The sequence below is a fragment of the Rhinoraja longicauda genome, chromosome 41, assembly GCF_053455715.1.
Source record: "Rhinoraja longicauda isolate Sanriku21f chromosome 41, sRhiLon1.1, whole genome shotgun sequence".
NCBI lineage: Eukaryota > Metazoa > Chordata > Chondrichthyes > Rajiformes > Arhynchobatidae > Rhinoraja > Rhinoraja longicauda.
In genome coordinates, this window is record NC_135993.1 from 2,807,897 (window position 1) to 2,829,470 (window position 21,574).

At 48.8% G+C, this 21,574-nt stretch overlaps 1 protein-coding gene across 1 annotated transcript; it reads left to right on the plus strand.

Moving 5' to 3' along the window:
* Positions 1–178: 178 nt before the first annotated feature.
* LOC144611718 (inositol-tetrakisphosphate 1-kinase-like) lies at positions 179–20,926 on the plus strand. The gene is made up of 10 exons (XM_078430950.1): positions 179–270; positions 2,261–2,285; positions 6,122–6,247; positions 8,425–8,542; positions 9,346–9,444; positions 10,381–10,421; positions 11,421–11,586; positions 14,870–14,937; positions 15,909–16,071; positions 20,604–20,926. Exons 1-10 carry the CDS (start codon positions 179–181, stop codon positions 20,924–20,926), a joined length of 1,221 nt encoding a protein of 406 aa, XP_078287076.1.
* Positions 20,927–21,574: the final 648 nt, after the last annotated feature.

The following is a 21,574-nucleotide window of genomic DNA, read 5'->3' on the forward strand; positions in this document are numbered from 1 at the left end:
CTCCCACTCTCTCTCTCTCTCTCTCTCTCTTCACTTTCTCCCTCCTGTCTCCCCTCCCTCTCTCGACTCCCCTCCCTCCCTCTCTCCCTATGAAATAAATTAAGGTGTTCAGCACCTTCCAGACGCAAGTTTTTAGTTTTTTTTTAAAAAAAGGTTCCCTCTTCTCAGTTTGACAATCATGTTGAGACGCCAAGGGAAGCGGTTAGGCTTCTGTCTGAGCGAGAAAAAAAGGAAGAAACTACATTTTCTGGTGTTCGTGGAGTTGTGCAGGTGAGTGAGTTGACGTTTGCTTTCATCTGGAAGGGGGTCACAAAATGCTGGAGTAACTCAGCAGGTCAGGCAGCATCTCTGGAGAGAGGGTCTTGATTGCCTTGCAGGTCCTGGCAATGCCCTGCCATCCCAACTGTGTTGGAAGGAACTGTAGATGCTGATTTACACCGAAGATAGGCACACAACAAAAAAATGCTGGAGTAACTCAGTGGGACAGGCAGCATCTCTAGAGACAAGGAATGGGTGACGTTTTGGGTCGAGATCCTTCCTCACCCATTCCTTCTCTCCAGAGATGCTGGAGATGCTGAGTTATTCCAGAGATGCTGCCTGTCCCGCTGAGTTACTCCAGCATTTTTGTTGTGTCTACAGTATAAATATTTCTCCTGGTGCAAGATAGACTGACATTTTCAGCAATTCAGCATCTTAACTGATCCTCATTATCGTCTATTGGCTTTGGCAACTAACTGGCAGTTCCTTTTCCCACCTTTCATTCATTTCTTTTTTGCAACTTTTCGTACCTCTAGTTTCCCTCTCCCCTGACTCTCAGTCTGAAGAAGGGTCTCGACCCCCGAAACGTCACCCATTCCTTCTCTCCCGAGATGCTGCCTGTCCCGCTGAGATACTCCAGCACTTTGTGTCTATCTTCGATTAAAACCAGCATCTGCAGTTCATTCCAGCACATAAATATTACAGATGTCCTGTTTTTAGAAATGGTCTCACATGCTCTCTGTGGGGTCAGATGGAGTTTGTTTTAATGTTCCTTTTCCATATTGGGTGGGGAAAGATTTATACAGGACAAACAGACCCTTTGGCCCACCAAGTTCATGCTGACTGGACTGTTTCCGCGCTGTATTCCTAAGCTGAACAAAACTAAAATCTTTCTTTTGCCTACGTTCCAGGCAGATCATACAAATTGTGGTTATTAGGGGGTTGGACACGTTAGAGGCAGGAAACATGTTCCCAATGTTGGGGGAGTCCAGAACAAGGGGCCACAGTTTAAGAATAAGGGGTAGGCCATTTAGAACTGAGACGAGGAAAAACTTTTTCAGTCAGAGAGTTGTGAATCTGTGGAATTCTCTGCCTCAGAAGGCAGTGGAGGCCAATTCTCTGAATGCATTCAAGAGAGAGCTGGATAGAGCTCTTAAGGATAGCGGAGTCAGGGGGTATGGGGAGAAGGCAGGAACGGGGTACTGATTGAGAATGATCAGCCATGATCACAATGAATGGCGGTGCTGGCTCGAAGGGCCAAATGGCCTCCTCCTGCACCTATTTTCTATGTTTCTGAATACCATACATAACTACAATCAAGTCAAACTCAAGGACAATAGGTAGAGCTAAGAGGAAGATGCAGAGCACAGAATATAGCTCTCAGCATCAGTTACATATGTGTGTGTGTGTGGAGATTTTGCATATCTTTCATTCATCTGTTCTATTTATTCACAAAATGCTGGAGTAACTCAGCAGGTCAGGCAGCATCTCGGGAGAGAAGGAATGGGTGACGTTTCGGGTCGAGACCCTTCGAAGGGTCTCGACCCGAAACGTCACCCATTCCTTCTCTCCCGAGATGCTGCCTGACCTGCTGAGTTACTCCAGCATTTTGTGAATAAATCGATTTGTACCAGCATCTGCAGTTATTTTCTTATATATTCATCTGTTCTATATGTCCCTACCTCGCCATCTACATCTCTAGTTTCCCTCTACCCTGACTCTCAGTCCGAAGAAGGGTCTGGACAAGAAACATTGCCTATTCCTTTTCTCCAGCGATGCTGGCTTGAAGTGGTGGTTTCTGTTTTGTGTGCTTGACTCGATGACTCAACCATCAGATTCCAGACTAAGTTATTCAGGGCCTGAGCTCATTCCTAATGGATTTGGTAACTAACCGTTGGCTCAGGACTGGTTAACAAGCGAGACACTTCACAGCTTCACTTAGTTCCGATGAAGTGAGTCGTCCTGATCTAAAGTTTTCATGTCGTTTTTGTTTTATTTTCAGGAATAAGGGAATTGAAGTTGTCGAGGTGAGTAAAGATTTTATTCCCCGCACCTTTTGTGTGTTTGTTTGTATGTATGTATGTGCGCCCGTGCATGTAAGTTTGCAAAAATACACGCGTCTAATAGAAACATAGAAACATAGAAACATAGAAAATAGGTGCAGGAGTAGGCCATTCGGCCCTTCGAGCCTGTACGCACCGCCATTCAATATGATCATGGCTGATCATCCAACTCAGTATCCCGTACCTGCCTTCTCCCCATACCCCCTGATCCCTTTAGCCACAAGGGCCACATCTAACTCCCTCTTAAATTTATACATGTGTAGTTGTTGAGTTGTAGTACCGGAGAACATGTTACGATACAATATCTTTATTGTACAAGTACAACGAGATTAAGAATGCCACTTCCATTTCGATGCTATAAAATAAATAAAACACAATAGACAATAGGTGCAGGAGGAGGCCATTCGGCCCTTCGAGCCAGCACCGCCATTCAATGTGATCATGGCTGATCATTCTCAATCAGTACCCCGTTCCTGCCTTCTCCCCATACCCCCTGACTCCGCTATCCTTAAGAGCTCTATCCAGCTCTCTCTTGAATGCATTCAGAGACTTGGCCTCCACTGGCGAAAACAAAAACAACATAAGGAGGGGGAAAAAAAGGGAAACAATTGCAAAAAGGTTCATGCAGGGTCAGTTGTGCCAGATGGCCATGGGGGCAGAGACATATCATGGTGGGCTCTCAGCAGCTCCGATTCAGAGTAGCTACAGCTCGAGGAATAAAGCTGCTTCTTAGTCTGGAGGTGCGGGCATAGAAGGCCTTGTAATGTTCCCCACAGTGTAGAATCAGCAGCAACACCAATAATACTTACTTACCTCTTGCTCTCCGGGTTCAGACGCCATCCTGATCATTACGTTTGGGGTTTGAAACGCTTTATGGGGTTGGAAATCCTATTGAAGGCGTGAGCAGAAAAAGCCAGCAATGTTGTGTTGATGTACAGTGGTGGGAAAGATAGCCGTGACTTGCTCACTGGCGAGAGGGGGATGTTTAACCATTGGACACAAGGCCAGCTCAACCCTGAACCCAGAACCCTCTACCCTGAACCCTGAACAGTACAGCACAGCACAAGTACAGTCCCTTTAGCCCACAATGTCTGTGCTGTACATGGTGCCAAATCACCATTGAGACATCACTGGGTTCACTCCAGATTAATGTTTGATGCTTTATTCTTCATTGTTTACTGTATGTTGGTGTTGTTACTTGCGAGTGGAGCACCAAGGCACATACTTGGCCAATAAACTTATTCATTCATTCATTCAGATTAGAGCAAGATTAGAAGGGCAAAATTCTACAGCTATATTCCAGACCTCGAAGCCCCACAGAGTTTTTGAAATGTTTTGCAAACCTTGCACTTGAGGTTTAACTGCTGCTGTCGTGCAGAAAAGTGTACAAGCTCTTTTGTTCTTGAAAGCTCCCACAAATGGTTAGGCTGAAGATGTTCAGAGTGTAACGGGGAGAACAAAAATGAAGGGTGACTTGATTAAGGTTTGTGAAAGGCTTGTAAATGCCCCTTCACGTTGGTGAACAACCAGGGTCAAAGTAAAAGTCAGGCACCAGGCGTTGGAGTGACTTGGTATAGCTTTGGAGTAAAGAGTTGGAGTTGGGCAGTAGAGTTGCTGCCTCACAGCGCCAGAGACCCGGGTTCGATCCTGACCATGGGCACTGTCTGTACGCCGTTTGTACGTTCTCCCCGTGACCGCGTGGGTTTTCTCCGGGTGCTCCGGTTTCCTCCCACACTCCAAAGACTTACAGGTTTGTTAATTGGTTTTGGTTAAAAATATATATAAATTGTCCTTTGTGAGTAGGATAGTGATAGCGCATGGTGTGGGTGTGATCACTGGTCAGCACGGACTTGTTGGCAGAATGGCCTGTTTCTGCGCTGTATCTCTGAAGTCTAAAAGTAAAGTCTAAAGGAAGTGGTTGAGGCCGATACAACAACAACATTTAAAGGGCACTTGGACAGGCACATGGATAGGAAAGGTTTAGATACTAGACCAAGTGAACCCGTTGGGCCCAAACCTCTTCTGCATTGGTGCAGCACCCTCTCCTCCCCCCCTCTCCTCCCCTCTCCCCCTCCCTTCACCCCCTCCCTTCACCCCCCCTACCCCTCCCCCTCCTTCCCCCCCACTCCATCCCCCTCAACCCCCCTTATCCTCCCTCCACCCCCTCCCTCCCTAGGAGATAGATTTAAACTTTAAAATGTGAATAACTTTAAAAATATAACACCGATTTCAATGAAACTACTTCCATTGGCACCAAAGGGATGACGGTGAGTAAGGTGGGCTGAAATTGTCGTGCTATCATGTACCGTTTTAGCTGTAGCTCAGGAACAAACAAACAAACAAACGAACAAACAAGAGTTTTAGTATATAGATGGGGTATCTTGGTTGGCATGGATAAGTTGGGCTGAAGGGCCTGTATGACTCCATATGGGGTGAATAAAATGGCTCCAGTGCAAATGGGTGGTTGATGGTCAGCACAGAATGAGAGGGCTGAAGGGCCTGCTGTATGACGCTGACTGCAGAGGGTCTGGGGGAGGGGGGGGATTCCTTCCCAGGAGAGCGTGCAAACTCCACACATTCAGCGGCACGGCGGTAGAGTTGCTGCCTCACAGCGCCAGAGACCCGGGTTCGATCCTGACCACGGGCGCTGTCTGTACGGAGTTTGTACGTTCTCCCCATGACCTGTGTGGGTTTTCTCCGGGTGCTCCGATTTCCTCCCACACTCCAAAGACGTGCAGGTTTGTAGGTTAATTTGCTACGGTAAAATTGTAAATTGTCCCGACTGTGTGAAGGTTCGTGTTAGTGTTAGTGTGCGGGGATCGCTGGTCAGTGTGGACTCGTTGGGCCGAAGGGCCTGTTTCTGCGCTGTATCTCTAAACTGAAAGAAAAAATTGACATGAGTGTTGATAGTTTATGTAACCTCCTGTGCTTTCTGTGCTCTCTGTCCCCAGTTATTGTCCTGGTGTCTGGGCTAGTGCTCCATGTCAGCTGGTGCTTCAGTCTAGGAGGTGGATGTGCCTTTGTCCCTGTCTCACAAAGCTGCTGCTCAACAACTCTCTCTGCCTCTCAGACTCTCCATCCAGCTGCCTCCCTTTTCTGACCTCCTTCTGCCTCCGACAGTTGCTAACGTCGAGGCCATTGGGGAAAAACAAAATTGCTGAGAGACTTTCACAGAAACATAGAAAATAGGTGCAGGAGGAGGCCATTCGGCCCTTCGAGCCAGCACCGCCATTCATTGTGATCATGGCTGATCGTCCACAATCAGTAACCCGTGCCTGCCTTCTCCCCATATCCCTTGATTCCACTGGTCCCTAGAGCTCTATCTAACTCTCTTTTGAAATTCATCCAGTGAATTGGCCTCCACTGCCCTCTGTGGCAGAGAATTCCACAAATTCACAACTCTCTGGGTGAAAAAGTTTTTTCTCACCTCAGTTTTAAATGGCCTCCCCTTTCAGACCGACGAAAGTCATCTCTCCGTGGTCTTCGGGGATGCTGCCTGACCCGCTGAGTTACTCCAGCACTCTGTGAAACGTCACCTATCCATGTTCTCCAGAGATGCTGCCTGACCCACTGAGTTACTCCAGCACTCTGTGAAACGTCACCTATCCATGTTCTCCAGAGATGCTGCCTGACCCGCTGAGTTACTCCAGCACTCTGTGAAACGTCACCTATCCATGTTCTCCGCAGATGCTGCCTGACCCGCTGAGTTACTCCAGCTTTTTGTGCCTCGATCACCAATATCTAGTTGATGCAGTTACTTGTCTTGCAATGACATTTGTCTTGTGTCTGGGTTCCTGCAGATTGACTTGACCAAGTGTATGGAGGACCAGGGTCCATTTGACGTGATCATCCACAAACTCTCAGATCTCATGGTGGAAGCTGACCAGGACAACCCACGATCTCAGCAACTCCTCCAGAAGTTTCAGGTATCGACCCCAGTCTCGTGCTCTCGTGGTGCACTGAGGTGATTCGGCCCATTGCTCCTGTACTGGCCCTCTGAAGGAGTTCTCCACTCACTCCCACTCCCCTGCTCGCCTCCCCCCCCCACAAAGTCCCCACCTCTTCAATTTTTCTAACAGCTACAAAATCATCTAACTCTTCAATTTTGTCCTTATGATTTCCCCCTTACCTTTTGGAACCTGCAATTAACGTTGCTTAAGTTTAGTTAAGCAAGGGTTGGGCCATTTAGAACGGAGATGAGGAAAAACATGTTCCCAATGTTGGGGGAGTCCAGAACCAGGGGCCACACAGTTTAAGAATAAGGGGTAGGCCATTTAGAACTGAGACGAGGAAAAACTTTTTCAGTCAGAGAGTTGTGAATCTGTGGAATTCTCTGCCTCAGAAGGCAGTGAAGGCCAATTCTCTGAATGCATTCAAGAGAGAGCTAGATAGAGCTCTTAAGGATAGCGGAGTCAGGGGGTATGGGGAGAAGGCAGGAACGGGGTACTGATTGAGAATGATCAGCCATGATCACATTGAATGGTGGTGCTGGCTCGAAGGGCCGAATGGCCTACTCCTGCACCTATTGTCTATTGTTAGTTTAGAGATACAACGTGGAAACAGGCCCTTCGGTCCACTGACCAGTGTTCTCTTGTTTGCATTAGTTCCATGTTATCCCACTTTCTCATCCACTCCCTACACACACTGGGGACAATTGTTACAGAGGTCCAATTGACCGACAAACCTGCACGTCTTTGGGATGTGGGAGGAAACCGGAGCATCCGGAGGAAACCTTGTACACTTGCATACAAAATAAACACTGACAAAACCACATGGAATGAGAAGGAAGTAACTGCAGGCGCTGGTTTACACCGAAGATAAGACACAAAATGCTGGAGTAACTCAGCGGGACGGGCAGCATCTCTGGAGGGAAGGAATGGGTGACGTTTCGGGACGAGACTTTTCTTCAGACGGAGAGTCAGGGGCGAGGGGGTCAAGAGATATGGACGGGTAAGGTGTGAAAATGACAGATCTAAGCAAACGCTGATAAGGAAATGTAGAATGGTTCATTGTTAGCTGGCGGGAAGGTGACACAGAGGTTTACATTCAGTAATATTTAATCAGGAGGGCAGTGAAACTAGTCAGAGAACTAAGGTGTGGCTGGGATGGAGAGAGAGGGTTATTTGAAGTTGGAGAAATTAATATTCATATCGCTGGGTTGTAAGCTGCCCAAGTGAAATATGAGGAAATTGGCTTGTAAATCACCATTACATTTTCTTCTCAATGTAATTCAAGAGGAAATCCTGTTAAAAAAATTATAAGTTAGATGGTATTTTTCTTTCTAACCTTCTCTGTCCAACCACAGAGTGGGAACTGATCGGGTCTCCAAGTGGGCGAGGGGGAGTGGTTAATTGGTAACACAACCAGGGCGGCACGGTGGCGCAGCGGTAGAGTTGCTGCCTCACAGCGCCGGAGACCCGGGTTCCATCCTGGCTACGGGTGCTGTCCGTACGGAGTTTGTACGTTCTCCCCGTGACCTGCGTGGGTTTTGTCCAAGAACTTTGGTTTCCTCCCACACTCCAAAGACGTGCAGGTTTGTAGGTTAATTGGCTTGGTATAAATGTAAAAATTGTCCCCAGTATGTGTAGGATAGTGTGAGTGTGCGGAGATCACTGGTCGGTGCGGACTAGGTGGGCCGAAGGGCCTGTTTCCACGTAGTATCTCCAAACTAAACTAAACTAAACTGAAAGGTTAATCTTGGCATCCGAGAAACACTGCCTGACCCGCTGATTTACTCCAGCACTCTGTGAAACGTCACCTATCCATGTTCTCCACAGATGCTGCCTGACCAGTGACCACCCGTACACTAGATCTATCCTACACACACCAGTGATGATTTACAGAAACATTTACATTTTTACCAAGCCAATTAACCTACAAACCTGCACGTCTTTGGAGTGTGGGAGGAAACCGGAGTACCCGGAGAAAACCTATGCATTCACAGGGAGAACGTACAAACTCCGTACAGACAGCGCCCGTGGTCGGGATCGAACGTGGGTCTCTGGCGCTGTGAGGATGAACTCTACCGCTGCGCCCTGATGTTATGAAAGGCACTGTATTAATGTACATCCTTAACTACTGTTTGACACCTTTTTTGTTCCAGGATTATGTTGATTCCCATCCGCGTACCATCCTGCTGGATCCGCTGCCCGCCATGCGTCGGCTCGCCGACCGGTTTCAGTCGTACAAGCTCATTCAGCAGCTGCAGAGCCTGGACCAAGGTGGGTTCCACTGGACACCATCAGACTGTGGACCCTGTGATAGCCATCTGCGGCTGTGCCATTTAGATACAACACACTGGACAATGAACAGTACAGCACAGGAACAGACCATTCGGCCCACTATGTCATCAAGATGTTTTCAGGAGAGAGTTAGATTTAGCTCTTAGGGCTAACGGAATCAAGGGATACGGGGGGAACTGATTTTAGTTGATCAGCCATGATTTTATAGAATGGTGGTGCTGGCTCGAAGGGCCGAATGGCCTCCTCCTGCACCTATTTTCTGTGTTCCTATGTCTGTGCCAAACATGATGTGTCTATCAGAACTGATCACTTCTGCCTGCAAGTGATCCATATCCTCCCAATCCCTGCAAATCCACATGCCGATCTAAAAGTTTCTTGGACGCCACTATCGTATCTGCCTCCACCCCCACCCCTGGCAGCACATTCCAGGCCCCCACCACCCTTCATTTAGTTTGTGGTTTAGTTTAGAGATACAGCACGGAAACAGGCCCTTCAGCCCGCCAAGTCCACGCCTACCAGCGATCCACACTAACACTACCCCACACAATTTACACTGATACCAAGCCAAGTAACCTACAAACCTGCGCGTCTTTGGAGTGTGGGAGGAAACCGGAGCACCCGGAGAAACCCCACGCGGGTCACGGGGAGAACGTACAAACCCCGTACAGGCGGTCGGGATGGAACCCGGGTCTCTGGCGCTGTGAGGCTGTGACTCTACCGCTTCGCCACCGTGCCGCCCCCACTTGGCTGATGGTGACTCTGTTTGCGATCTGCCCCTGTAGACGACCACTTCTGCAACCCTCCCTACCTGGAGCTGTCCAAGGGAAGTCCGAGCGAGATCCTGTGCCTGATCCGAGAACAGAAGTTGACCTTTCCATTTAGTGAGTATCTGCTTGGCCTCTCTGTGTCTCCTGGAAGCATTGTTTCCCATCAAGACACCCCCTTCCGTTACTCTGTGGTGCAGCAGCTTTACTTTACAGCATGGAAACAGGCCCTTCGGCCCACCGAGTCCAAGATAACCATCGATCACCCGTCCGCGTCATTTATTAGTGTCACGTGTACCGAGGTACAGTGAAAAGCTATCCAGTCAAAGAAAAGATTATGCATGATTACAATCTATCCGTCCGCAGTGTACAGATGCAGGATAATTTAGTGCAAAGATATAAACTTGAATTCCGATAAAGTCTGATTAAAGATAGTTCATCGGTCTCCAGTGAGGTAGACAGGGGGGTCAGGAACACACTCTGACTGGTGAGAGGATGGTTCACCAACTGCGAAGTGTAAATGGTCTAATTTCACAAAGTTGAATACCAAAACAGGGATTGAAATGGCAAAGGTTTACAGATGTTGTGGGTAGACACAAAATGCTGGAGTAACTCAGCGGGACGGGCAGCATCTCTGGAGAGAAGGGATGGGTGACGTTTTGGGTCGAGACCCTTCTGCAGACAAGTTATAGTGATCGCATCTGCCTGAACGTGATCCATATGCCTCTGCTCCCTGCACTCTCTCTAGCCCTGAAACACAGCTATTGTATCTGCCCCCCACCACCAGCCCCTGGCAGTGCGTTCCAGACCCCCACCACCAACCCCTGGCAGTGCGTTCCAAGCCCCCACCACAGTGTGTGTAAAAACAAAACATGTCCCACACATCTCCATTAAACTTTCCCCCTCTCACCTTCAGGCTACGCCCTCTAGTGTTGGACTCTGGGATAAAAGGTTCTGACTGTCTACCCTATCTATGCCTCCCATAATTTCTATACAGTTTAGTTTGGAGATACGGCATTAATTGAAAGTAATTTCTGATTTCTTCTCCTGCAGTCTGCAAAACCAGGGTTGCACAGGGATCAAGTGCCCACGATGTGAGTAGAAGAACAATACTCTTGCATTGCGTACATGCACAGTGACTTACCCAGTTCAACCTTTCCCAATCTTCCACCATGTTAAATCAGCTGAGTGGACATAGAGAGGATGTTTCCATTGGTGGGAGACTCTTGGACCAGAGGTCACAGCCACAGAATTAGTTTAGTTTAGCTTAGTTTAGTTTAGAGATACAGCGTGGAAACAGGCCCTTCGGCCCACCGAGTCCGCGCCGACCAGCGATCCCCGCACACTAGCACAATCCTACGCACACTAGGGACAATTTTACATTTTCACCAAGTCAATTAACCTACAAATGAGCACGTCTTTGGAGTGTGGGAGGAAACCGAAGATCTCGGAGGAAACCCACACAGGTCATGGGGAGAACGTACAAACTCCGTACAGACGGCGCCCGTGGTCAGGATCGAACCCGGGTCTCTGGTGCTGTAAGGCAGCAGCTCTACCCGCTGCGCCACCGTGCCGCCCCTAAAGGACGTTGCTTTAGGAAGATGAGGAGAAATTTCTTTAGTCAGAGGGCGGTGAATCTGTGGAATTCTTTGCCGTAGACGGCTGTGGAGGCCAGGTCAGTGGATATTTTTAAGGCAGAGATAGTTGGATTGTTAATCAGTGCGTGTGTCAGGGGTTTTGGGGAGAAGGCAGGAGAATGGGGTTAGGAGGGAGAGATAGATCAGCCATGATTGAATGGCGGAGTGGACTTGTTGGGCCGAATGGCCTAATTCTGCTCCTGTCACTGGTGAACATATGAGTGCCCTTTTAGCCATGGGTGTATCATCACAGGATGAAGTTCCAGAAGCTGGCATAGTCTAGATGGGCCGAATGGCCTCCAATGTTATGAAATATGACTCGGTGGCTCAGCTCAGAGGGCAGTTTGGGATGAACACTAAATTGTCCACAATTCCAGATAGCCCCCCCAAAAAAAATGTGTCTGTAAATTTGAACGTTTGACTTGTAAAAACACTGGTTCCTTTTTTTCCCCACAGATGGCCCTAATCTTCGGAGAAGATGGCTTGGGGGACATCAGTCTTCCCTGTGTGATACAGAGTTTCATCAATCACAACGCTGTCCTCTACAAAGTCTTTGTGGTCGGGCAGTCACACTTTGTGGTGAAGAGACCATCTCTGAAGAACTTTGCAATTGGTAAATCAGGTTAGTTCATTCAGCTTGCTCTGGTATAATTCCACATTGTGGTTCAGGTGAAGTGGTATGAGCAGGCAGGGACTCTATTCCCTGGAGCTCAGGAGGATGAGGGGCGATCTCATAGAGGTGTATAAATACCTTTGATTTGTACCAGCATCTGCAGTTAGACAATAGACAATAGATGCAGGAGTAGGCCATTCAGCCCTTCGAGCCAGCACCGCCATTCAATGCGATCATGGCTGATCACTCTCAATCAGTACCCCGTTCCTGCCTTCTCCCCATACCCCCTCACTCCGCTATCCTTAAGAGCTCTATCCAGCTCTCTCTTGAAAGCATCCAACGAACTGGCCTCCACTGCCTTCTGAGGCAGAGAATTCCACACCTTCACCACTCTCTGACTGAAAAAGTTCTTCCTCATCTCCGTTCTAAATGGCCTACCCCTTATTCTTAAACTGTGGCCCCTTGTTCTGGACTCCCCCAACATTGGGAACATGTTTCCTGCCTCTAATGTGTCCAATCCCCTAGTTATTGTCTTATATATCATAGAGGTGTATAATTTCCCCGGAGTGCAGGAGGATGAGGGGTGATCTTATAGAGGTGTATAATTCCCTGGAGCGCAGGAGGATGAGGGGCGATTGTATAGAGCTGCATAATTCCCTGGAGCGCAGGAGGATGAGGGGCGATCTTATAGAGGTGTACAAAATCATGAATGAATGTTTATTGGCCAAGTATGTACACATACAAGGAATGTGCCTTGGTTTTTTAGATTTAGAGATACAGCGCGGAAACAGGCCCTTTGGCCCACCGGGACCGCGCCGCCCAGCGATCCCCGCACACTAACACTATCCTACACACACTAGGGACAATTTTGTATTACATTTACCCAGCCAATTAACCTACAAACCTGTACGTCTTTGGAGTGTGGGAGGAAACCGAAGATCTCGGAGAAAACCCACGCAGGTCACGGGGAGAACGTACAAACTCCGTACAGACGGCGCCCGTAGTCAGGATCGAACCTGAGTCTCCGGCGCTGCATTCGCTGTAAGGCGGCAACTCTACCGCTGCGCCACCGTGCCGCCCTAACTTGGTTCTCCGCTCGCAAGTAACAACACGAACATACAGTAAACAATTAAGAATAAAGCATAAAACATTTAAACATTAAGAATTCAACATTACACTTTAAACATGTGAGTGCAATAAACCCGAGCAAAAAGAGACTACATGAGAGGAATAGATCGGGTAGATGCACAGAGTCTCTTGCCCAGAGTAGGGGAATCGAGGACCAGAGGACATGGGGGGTTTTTTCCGCCTTCCATCACAGTGAAGAATGTGGAGGAGTCACTGTGGCGGATGTTCGTGTTAAAATGTATTTTGTGTGTCCGGTTGCTTTTTATTCTTATGACTGTATGGCAAATGAAATTCTTCGTACGTTGCAAAACGTACTTGGCTAATAAAGTATGATTGTGAATTGTGAATTTAAGGTGAAGGGGGAAAAGATTTAATAGGAATCTGAGGGGTAACGTTTTCACACAGAGGGTGGTGGGTGTATGGAACGAGCTGCCAGAGGAGGTAGTTGAGGCTGGGACTATCCCAACAGTTAGACAGGTACATGGATAGGACAGGTTTGGAGGGATATGGACCAAACGCAGGCAGGTGGGACTAGTGTATCTGGGGCATGTTGGCCGGAGTGGGCAAGTTGGGCTGAAGGGCCTGTTTTCACACTGTATCACTCTATGACTCCATGTGTGTGAGTCTTCCACGTTAGGTATAGGTTCATTGTTATCACTGGGGTGGTGCAGCGGTAGAGTTGCTGCCTCACAGCGCCAGAGACCCCGGTTTGATCCTCACTACGGGTGCTATCTGTGTGGAGTTTGTACGTTCTCCCTGTGACCCTGTAGGTTTTCTCCGGGTGCTCCGGTTTCCTCCCACACTCCAAAGACGTGCAGGTTTCTAGGTTAATTGGCTTCGGTAAAAATTGTAAATTGTCCCGAATGCGCTGGTGTACGGGGATCGCTGGTCGGCGCGGACCCGGTGAGCCAAGGGGCCTGTTTCTGCGCTGTAATTTGTAAAGCCTAAAGTGTACCAAGGCACAGTGAAATGCTTTTTGTTGCATGCTATCCAAACAGATCAGATATACCATAGAGTCAAGTCAAACTCCAGTACAATAGATAGAACAAAGAGGAAGATACAATAGACAATAGGTGCAGGAGGAGGCCATTCGGCCCTTCGAGCCAGCACCGCCATTCAATGTGATCATGGCTGATCATTCTCAATCAGTACCCCGTTCCTGCCTTCTCCCCATACCCCCTGACTCCGCTATCCTTAAGAGCTCTATCCAGCTCTCTCTTGAATGCATTCAGAGTATTGGCCTCCACTGCCTTCTGAGGCAGAGAATTCCACAGATTCACAACTCTCTGACTGAAAAAGTTTTTCCTCATCTCAGTTCTAAATGGCCTGCTCCTTATTCTTAAACTGTGGCCCCTTGTTTTGGACTCCCCCAACATTGGGAACATGTTTCCTGCCTCTAACGTGTCCAACCCCTTAATAATCTTATACATTTCGATAAGATCTCCTCCCATCCTTCTAAATTCCAGTGTATACAAGCCTAGTCGCTCCAGTCTTTCAACATATGCAGAGTGCAGAGTCTAGTTCTCACCATTGTAGCATCTACGGAGAGAAGGAATGGATGACGTTTGGGGTCGAGACCCTTCTTCAGTCTGAAGAAGGGTCTCGACCCAAAACGTCACCCATTCCTTCTCTCCAGAGATGCTGCCTGACCCGCTGAGTTACTCCAGCATTTTGTGATGCCTTCGATTTGTACCAGTATCTGCAGTTATTTTCCTTCATCATTGTAGCGCATCGGTTCCTTTGGACAAAGGCCAATATCCTCATTGGGGACATTAGAATTGAACGTACATCTTTGGAGTGTGGCAGGAAACTGGAGCACCCGGAGAAAACCCACGTGGTCACGGGGAGAATGTACAAACTCCATACAGACAGCACCCGTAGTCAGGATCGAACCCGGGTCTCTGGCGCTGTAAGGCAGCAACTCTACCGCTGCGCCACCGTGCAGCCATGACAGTGGGGTTGAAGAATGTGATGGGAAGAAGTTATTCTAGAACCTGGATGTCATGTTGTTGGGCCTCTGTCTCCAGACGTGTAGGTTGGTGTCAGACTGTACCTGAGAGTGGACATGGGCAGACCAGTGGGTGCAGGTTGGACGTGGTGCAGGGGAGGAGGGGAGATGCTGATGGAGGCAGTGAACGGTTTACATTCGGCCTTTCTTCCACAGATAGGAAAACTATATTTTTTAATAGTCACGAAGTTTCGAAGCCGGAATCTTGCTCTCATCTAACACAGGTAAGTCAACGAATCTCCCAGTGTCCCGACCCCTCCCCTGACTTCACCCCCTCCCCTGACTTCAGTCTGAAGAAGGGTCTCGACCCGAAACGTCAACCATTCCTTCTCTCCCGAGATGCTGCCTGTCCCGCTGAGTTACTCCAGCATTTTGTGTCTACCTTCGATTTAAACCAGCATCTGCAGTTTATTTCCTCCACAAGCTATAAACCTTGGTCTTTGAGGCTTCCCTCGATTGCTCTTGCCTTTTACCCGCGATTCTATGCGTCATATTGCCCTGCATGCAGGTACAGCAGGCAGTGAAGAAAGCCAATGGAATGTTGGCCTTCATAACGGGGAGTTGAGTATAGGAGCAAAGAGGTCCTTCTGCAGTTGTACAGGGCCCTAGTGAGACCGCACCTGGAGTACTGTGTGCAGTTTTGGTCTCCAAATTTGAGGAAGGATATTCTTGCTATTGAGGGCGTGCAGCGTAGGTTCACTAGGTTAATTCCCGGAATGGCGGGACTGTCGTATGTTGAAAGACTGAAGCGACTAGGCTTGTATACACTGGAATTTAGAAGGATGAGAGGGGATCTTATCGAACTTATAAGATTATTAAGGGGTTAGACACGTTAGAGGCAGGAAACGTGTTCCCAATGTTGGGGGAGTCCAGAACAAGGGGCCACAGTTTAAGAATAAGGGGGAGGCCATTTAGAACGGAGATGAGGAAAAATGTTTTCAGTCAGAGAGTTGTGAATCTGTGGAATTCTCTGCCTCAGAAGGCAGTGGAGGCCAATTCTCTGAATGCATTCAAGAGAGAGCTGGATAGAGCTCTTAAGGATAGCGGAGTCAGGGGGTATGGGGAGAAGGCAGGAACGGGGTACTGATTGAGAATGATCAGCCGTGATCACATTGAATGGCGGTGTTGGCTCGAAGGGCCGAATGGCCTCCTCCTGCACCTATTGTCTAATGTTTCTGTCTCTCTCTTTCTGCAGAGAGATGAATGTGAGGAGCAGCCCAGCAGTCCGTCAGACGGGGTCATTCAGTCCATCAGCCGATGTCTACAGGTCTCGCTCGGGCTGACCCTCTTTGGCGTAGACGTCATCATTGACAGCAAATCTGGCAAGTTGGCCGTCATTGACATCAACGCCTTCCCAGGTTAGTGCATCCCCGCTACCGTGAGCCGCTGACTGGGCGGTCACGGTGGCGCAGCGGTAGAGTTGCCGCCTTACAGCGAATGCAGCGCCGGAGACCCGGGTTCCATCCCGACTACGGGAGCTGTCTGTACGGAGTTTGCACGTTCTCCCCGTGATCTCCGAGATTTCGTTTTTTTTTAGATTTAGAGATACAGCGCGGAAACAGGCCCTTCGGCCCACCGGGTCCGCGCCGCCCAGTGATCCCCGCACACTAACACTATCCTACACCCACTAGGGACAATTTTTACATTTACCCAGTCAATTAACCTACATACCTGTACGTCTTTGGAGTGTGGGAGGAAACCGAAGATCTCGGAGAAAACCCACGCAGGTCACGGGGAGAACGTACAAACTCCGTACAGACGGCGCCCGTAGTCAGGATCGAACCTGAGTCTCCGGCGCTGCATTCGCTGTAAAGCAGCAACTCTACCGCTGCGCCACCATATAACTAGCCCAAAATTTAAGATAGACACATGGATAGGCCTCACCGAGGTTTCCTCCCACACTCCAAACACGTACAGGTTTGTAGGTTAATTGGTTTGGTAAATGTAAAAATTGTCCCTAGTGGGTGTAGGACAGTGTTAGTGTGCGGGGATCGCTGGTTAACGCGGACCCGGTGGGCCGAAGGGCCTGTTTCCACGCTGTATCTCTAAACTAAACTAAACTAAATAAAAGAAAAGACTGGAAAGCACGCAACAAAAGCCTTTCACTGCACCTCGGTTTATGGAATCTGAAGGGTAACTTTTTCACACAAAGGGTGGTGGGTGTATGGAACGAGCTGCCAGAGGAGGTAGTTGAGGCTGGAACTATCCCAACGTTTAAGATAGACACATGGATAAGACCAAACGCGGGCAGGTGGGACTAGTGTAGATGGGACACGTTGGTCGGTGTGGGCAAGTTGGGCCGATGGGCATGTTGCCACACTGTGTAACTCTATAACTCTATGATATGTGACACTAAACTAAACTAAACCTCTACACATAGTCCAGGGTTATTCAGATTTATTATTGCCACTTTAGCCTTTAGAGATACAGCACAGAAACAGGCCCTTCAATAGTCAATAGTCGTTTATTTGTCACCTACACATAAATGTGCAGTGAAATGAAACATTACCCGCAGTTCAACAATAAGACCAATAAGAATAATCAATAAAAATGCAATAACACATACAATCATAAACCAACACCAAACAAAAGAAACATCCATCACAGTGAGTCTCCTCCAGTCACCTCCTCACTGTGATGGAAGGCCAGAATGTCTTTTTCTCTTCCCTGCCGTCTTCTCCCGCGGTCAGGCTGTTGGAGCTGCCCCGTCGGGGCGGTCCCACCGGGTCTGCACTGACCAGCGATCCCCGCACACTAATAATAATAATAATAATAATAATAATATTCATTTATTGTCATTGCAACGAGTACAATGAAATTAAAAAAATAGCCAATCCTGACGGTGCGTACAAACATATATGCAATAAATGCAAAAACAAATAAATACATAAATACAATAAAATACAATTATATTAAGTACAAGATTTTTTAACGGTGTTGCCTAGTGCAAAGGTAGTGTTCAGTTCTCGTATGGCCCTGGGGTAAAAACTGTTCTTAAGTCTGTTTGTTCGGGATTTGATCGACCTGAAACGTCGACCAGAGGGCAGATGAACAAACAGACGGTGGCCGGGGTGGGATGGATCTTTTATTATTTTGCCTGCTCTACTGAGGCAGCGTAGGCTGAACAGGTGCTCCAGGGAGGGCAGTGAGCAGCCGATGATCTTCTGGGCCATCGTGATGACCCTCTGAAGGGCCTTCCTGTCCTTTTCTGAGCAGCTGGCATACCATGTGGTTATACAGTATGCCAGCACACTCTCGATGGAGCAGCGATAGAAGGACAACATGAGCTTCTCCTGCAGGTTGGTTTTCCTGAGGATCCTCAGGAAGTGGAGTCTCTGCTGTGCCTTCTTTACTGTGGTGATGGTGTTGGTAGACCAGGTAAGATCCTCTGCGATGTGCGTACCCAGGAACCTGAAAGCTGGTACCCTTTCCACACAGACCCCATTGATGTAGAGTGGGTTGTAATCTCCACTGGTTTTTCTAAAGTCAATTATAAGTTCCTTTGTTTTGGAGGAGTTCAGGACCAGATTGTTCACTGAACACCATGCTGCCAGCCTTTGGATTTCATCCCTATAGGCTGTCTCATCTCCTTCTGAGATGAGTCCAACCACAGTCGTGTCATCCGCGAACTTGATGATGGTGTTGGTAGGGTGGGTGGGGGCGCAGTCGTGAGTGTAGAGGGAGTAAAGGATGGGGCTCAACACACAGCCCTGTGGTGAGCCGGTGCTCAGTGTAATGGTGGAGGAGAGGTGAGGGCCTATTTTGACGGTCTGGGGGCGGTTGGTCAGGAAGTCCTTGATCCATTGGCAGATGGTTTGGGAAAATCCAAGGTCGGAAAGTTTGGTGACCAGTCTGCTCGGGATGACCGTGTTAAAGGCAGAGCTGAAGTCGAGGAAGAGCATCCTCACATAGCTCCCCTGGTGTTCAAGGTGGGTCAGTGCAGTGTGAAGAGCAGTGTCTACACACACTAGGGACAATTTTTACATTTTACCCAGTCAATTAACCTACAAACCTGTACATCTTTGGAGTGTGGGAGGAAACGGAAGATCTCGGAGAAAACCCACGCAGGTCACGGGGAGAACGTACAAACTCCGTACAGACAGCACCCGTAATCGGGATCAAACCCGGGTCTCTGATGCTGTCCTCTCCTTCCTGATTTCCCCAATCCATTGTTCATAGAATCTTGAAGGTAGACACAAAGTGCTGGAGTAACTCAGCGGGACAGGCAGCATCTTTGGAGAGAAGGAATGGGCGACGTTTCAGGTCGAGACCCTTCTTCAGGCACAGATTGGTGGATCTTGAATAAATATCTCCAGTGTAATCTGTGGGTTACACAACTCTTTTCTTGGCTTGTTTCTAAACCTTAGTCATTCTTGTGTGTGAGGTAATCATTCTGTAATGTTGATACCTATTGTACCGACCGTACTGAGCTCAAGGATTCTTGACCTTAGGCTCATTGTTCTCTCGTTCACTGGTGAAATCTCATTCCAATCATTGTGTGCAGTTTTGGTCTCCTAATTTGAAAAAGGACGTCCTTGCTATTGAGGCAGTGCAGCGTAGGCTCACGAGGTTAATCCCTGGGATGGCGGGACTGTCATATGAGGAAAGATTGGAACGACTGGGCTTGTATTCACTGGAATTTAGAAGGATGAGAGGGGATCTTATAGAGACATATAAAATTATAAAAGGACTGGACAAGCTAGATGCAGGAAAAATGTTCCCAATGTTGGGGGAGTCCATAAACAGGGGCTACACAGTCTAAGAATAAAGGGGAGGCCATTTAAAACTGAGATGAGAAAAAAAACGTTTTCACCCAGAGAGTTGTGAATTTGTGGAATTCTCTGCCACAGAGGGCAGTGGAGGACAATTCACTGAATGAATTGAAAAGAGAGTTAGATAGAGCTCTAGGGGCTAGCGGAATCAAGGGATATGGGGAGAAGGCACAGGTTACTGATTGTGGATGATCAGCCATGATCACAATGAATGGCGGTGCTGACTCGAATGGCCAAATGGCCTCCTCCTGCACCTATTTTCTATGTTTCTATGTTTCACCAATCAGTAGCGATGCCTTGTCCTTGTGACTGGATGGAACGCAACAAGAAAAGCTTTTTGATGTGCACGTGGCAATAATAAAGTTATGTTGAAAGACTGGAGCGACTAGGCTTGTATACACTGGAATTTAGAAGGATGGGAGGGGATCTTATCGAAACGTATAAGATTATTAAGGGTTTGGACACATTAGAGGCAGGAAACATGTTCCCAATGTTGGGGGAGTCCAGAACCAGGGGCCACAGTTTAAGAATAAGGGGTCGGCCATTTAGAACGGAGATGAGGAAAAACTTTTTTAGTCAGAGAGTTGTGAATGTGTGGAATTCTCTGCCTCAGAAGGCAGTGGAGGACAATTCTCTGAATACATTCAAGAGAGAGCTAGATAGAGCTCTTAAGGACAGCGGAGTCAGGGGGTATGGGGAGAAGGCAGGAACGGGGTACTGATTGAGAATGATCACATTGAATGGCGGTGCTGTCTCGAGGGGCCGAATGGCCTCCTCCTGCACCTATTGTCTATAAAGTTCACCCTGTGTTACTTTCAACTATAAAGTTCACCCTGTGAACTATAAAGTTCACCCTATAAAGTTCACCCTGTGTTATTTTCAACTATAAAGTTCACCCTGTGTTATTTTCAACTGGCAAGCCATTTTCAGATGGGCCGCTTACTCTTTGTCCTTGCTCTTCTCTCCCCCCCTCACTCCCCCACCCCCTCTCCCCCCCACCCCCTCTCCCCCTCCCTCCCCCACCCCCTCTCCCCCTCCCTCCCCCACCCCCTCTCCCCCTCCCTCCCCCACCCCCTCTCCCCCTCCCTCCCCCTCCCTCCTCTACATCCCACCCACAGGATACGAGGACGTTCCCGACTTTTTCGACGCCCTGTTGGACCACGTCGAGAAGCTGCTGCGGGAACGGGAAGGGAACGGCGACGCCGGGAACGCCGGAGACGGGCAGCGGGTCAACCGGCGACCGTCACCGCCCGAGGCCCAGCGGAGGGACCTGGTGCCCAGGGTCCGGGCGTGTGAAACCTGGATGGCAGAAGGCGGCTCAGCGGTGGCACAGCGCAAGGGCAGCTGCCTGGCAGCGCTTCAAGACCCGGGTTCCATCCCGACTGCGGGCGCCGCCTGTACGGAGTTTGTACGTTCTCCCCGCGACCTGCGTGGGTTTTAGTTTAGCTTAGTTTAGAGATACAGCGCGGAAAACAGGCCCTTCGGCCCACCGGGTCCGTGCCGACCAGCGATCCCCGCACACTAACACTACCCCACACCCAATAGGGACAATGTTTACATTTACCAAGCCAATTAACCTACAAACCTGCACGCCTTTGGAGTGTGGGAGGAACCAGTGGGTTTTCTCCGAGATCTTCGGTTTCCTCCCACACTCCAAAGACGTACAGGTTTGTAGGTTATTTGGCTTGGTGTATGTGTAAATCGTCCCCTAGTGTGTGTAGGATAGTGTTAGTGTGCGGGGATCGCTGGTCGGCATGGACTCGGTGGGCCGAAGGGCCTGTTTCCGCGCTGTATCTCTAAACTAAACTATTAAGATACCGCAGTGGGAAATCGGCAAATAGACTCGGCCTGTTTCGACCAACTGGTCGCCCAGACCCTCCCCCCCCCCCCCCCCCACACTGCCCATCCAGCTGTGAATAGTCCTACCCCCCTCCCTCCCCACCCCCACCTAAAAGATCATAAGTGATAGGAACAGAATGAGGCCATTCGGCCCATCAAATCCACACCGCCATTCAACCCTGGCTGATCCATCTCTCCCTCCTAACCCCATTCTCCTGCCTTCTCCCCATAAACCCTTGTCACCCGTAGA

What these genes read in the sequence shown, in the direction of transcription:
- LOC144611718 (XM_078430950.1), top strand. Translation starts at nt 179, where the DNA reads ATGTTGAGACGCCAAGGGAAGCGGTTAGGCTTCTGTCTGAGCGAGAAA. An exon ending in AGGGATCAAGTGCCCACGAT is followed by an intron (nt 10,422 to 11,420) that starts GTGAGTAGAAGA and finishes TTTTCCCCACAG; the next exon opens with ATGGCCCTAATCTTCGGAGA. An exon ending in CTTGCTCTCATCTAACACAG is followed by an intron (nt 14,938 to 15,908) that starts GTAAGTCAACGA and finishes CTCTTTCTGCAG; the next exon opens with AGAGATGAATGTGAGGAGCA.